At 28.4% G+C, this 2,518-nt stretch overlaps 1 protein-coding gene across 1 annotated transcript; it reads right to left on the reverse strand.

The window, feature by feature from the left end:
- Window positions 1-487: 487 nt before the first annotated feature.
- On the reverse strand, window positions 488-2,164 carry LOC126554541 (zinc finger MYM-type protein 1-like). Its single transcript, XM_050209601.1, has 2 exons — window positions 706-2,164; window positions 488-642 (listed from the first exon to the last, which is right to left on the reverse strand). The coding sequence occupies exons 1-2, from the start codon at window positions 2,162-2,164 to the stop codon at window positions 488-490; spliced, it is 1,614 nt and encodes a 537-aa protein (XP_050065558.1).
- Window positions 2,165-2,518: the final 354 nt, after the last annotated feature.

Consider the following 2,518-nt stretch of genomic DNA (forward strand, 5'->3'; position numbering starts at 1 on the left):
GAAGCTGAATAATTATATTTATTTATGTTAATATTAAACATGTAGTACACACTTATTGACTTATTATTATAAACAAGTAAAAATATAAAATAAAAAAAACTTTAAATGTAATATTAATGTTAATATATTTTTTTACATTATAAATTATAAGCTATAGCAATCTTATTTTCCTTGAGTCTTTTGCAAAGTCATTAAGAACTTCATCTGTTGTTAAAATAATTTCACGATGAATATTTAGTAGTGCTAAACTATTTAATCTGTTTTCTCCAATAGTATTTCTAAGGTATGTCTTAAGTTTTTTTAACGTAGAAAATGACCTTTCACTGCTTGCTGTAGTTACGGGAAGTGTAGCTATTATTTGGAAAAGTTTATAAGTAGATGGAAAAATGAGTGGGTTACATGCTATAAGAGCTTCTAATGCATTTTTTGGTTTTTCTGCTCCAACAAATTTTTGTGTCCGTGTCAATACTTCTCCAATTACTGAATTTCAACTACATTTAAGATCTTCACTATACTTTTCTGCCAAACTTTTTATGTTTTCTTCTCTATTTGGCAAATTATTGTTTGGTAAGAGACAGCAAAAATTGGTAATTAGAGATTTATGTGCAATGAACCTATCATGAAGTTGACTAGTAAAATTATCTAAAAATGGAATAAACAATGATATTTTATAGTATTCGTTTGGAAAAGTAATTTTTACATTACACCGATTTTTTTGTATGTTTGTTAAACGAGGTAAAGTTATTTCAATATCAAGTGACATACATTTTTCTTTCACTTTCAAAAATAGTTTCTTAAAATCCTCATCTGCATTATTTCTGATATTTTTTAACACATCACATACATTATCTGCCAGAGACATGGCTTCAATTAAATCTATGTTTTGCATTTTAAGAAGTTTACTAAGAGGTAAACTTATGCTAAATACTTTTGCTAGCAGATGTGTTGCCAAAATAAATTCAGGTTGCTTAATAGCACACAAAAGTTGATAAGCTACTGATGACGATTCTCTGTCTGGCCATGTAGAAATAATCGATAATCCATCAATAACTGCATCAAATAATTCCATAAAAGTAATTATGGAGTCATGCCGATCGACCCATCTTGTTGGACAAAGTAATTTTAGTTTAGTAATCTGTGATTCAGGACATACACGTTTTATTGAATCTAACATTACACTTTGTCGTTTAGGGTATTTAAAAAACACACATACTTTTTGTATGGTACCAGTACAGTTTCGTATAGATTGAATGTTACATGTGTCGGATATTGCTAGATTTAAACAATGGGAGGTGCAATGAATGTAGTGAGCAAGTGGATATTTTTTGATAACGTGGGATTGTACACCATTAAAGCATCCACTCGTGGAAGCTGCACCATCAAAACCTTGGCCTCTTAAATATTTCAAATCAATACCAAATTTATCAAGAGTATTTAAAAGTGTGTTTGCTAAACCCATACCTGTAACATCAGTAACAGGAACAAACGTTAAGAAATCTTCTCTCATTTGCATTGAAGAAAATTCAAAATAACGTACACATAGAGAAAATTGCTCAATTCCCGATATATCGGCAGTTTCATCTGCTAATACAGTGAAACATTTAGCAGCATCAATTTTTGAAATAATTTGTTTTAATATTAAATTTGAACAAGAAGTTAATATTTGGTTTTGGATATCAGCACTAATATAACTTGCATTTCCCTGAGCAGTTTTTAAATGTTCAGCTAGATTTATATCACCAGACATAACTTTAAATTGTAAGAGTGATCTAAAATTACCATCATTTTCAACAGGAGGATTGTCACAGTTTATTGGACCTGAGTCTCGATGATCACGCAAAGGTAGACCTTGACGGCCACAAAACATAACAGTTTCAATAATTGGTTTTAATTTGGCGCGGTTTTGTTCTATCTCAGATTTCAATTTTTTATCCAGTTGTATTATAATAGAATCAGTAGTTTTATTAGACACTGACATTAAACAATCAAACTTTAATAATGTCATTTTATAGTATTTATTGTTATCATGTTTATTAAATTCTTCTATTGCGTTTTTCCAATTTGAAAACGGTGTTAAAACAAATTTACCCAATTTTTGACTACCCGAACCACCTACATGTTCATTAAAAATTACACAATATTTACATAATGCGCCATCGAACATTTTTGAGTAAGCAATCTAAGTCCATTTGTAAAGCCAATGGTGTTGGAATTTTAGATTTATTTTATTGTTTGTTGGATATTTATAATTTTGTTCAGGAATCTACAATGATTGCAATATTTCAATTCGTTTAATAGATTCAATCTTAAATAATAAACAAACTTATTAATAATTAAATATTTCAAATTTATAAATATTAAGTGTAATTATTCTACATTTCTAAATGCAACTAGTACCTAAAATAAACAAAACTAGGTAAACCCTAATTTTGTATAATATTCAATATAGGTAGTATAGTACTAAAAAATATTAAGATTTCATTTTAATAAAGCTGATTTACAAAAGCAGCATGTCATT

This window comes from Aphis gossypii, unplaced genomic scaffold (assembly GCF_020184175.1).
Source record: "Aphis gossypii isolate Hap1 unplaced genomic scaffold, ASM2018417v2 Contig00535, whole genome shotgun sequence".
NCBI lineage: Eukaryota > Metazoa > Arthropoda > Insecta > Hemiptera > Aphididae > Aphis > Aphis gossypii.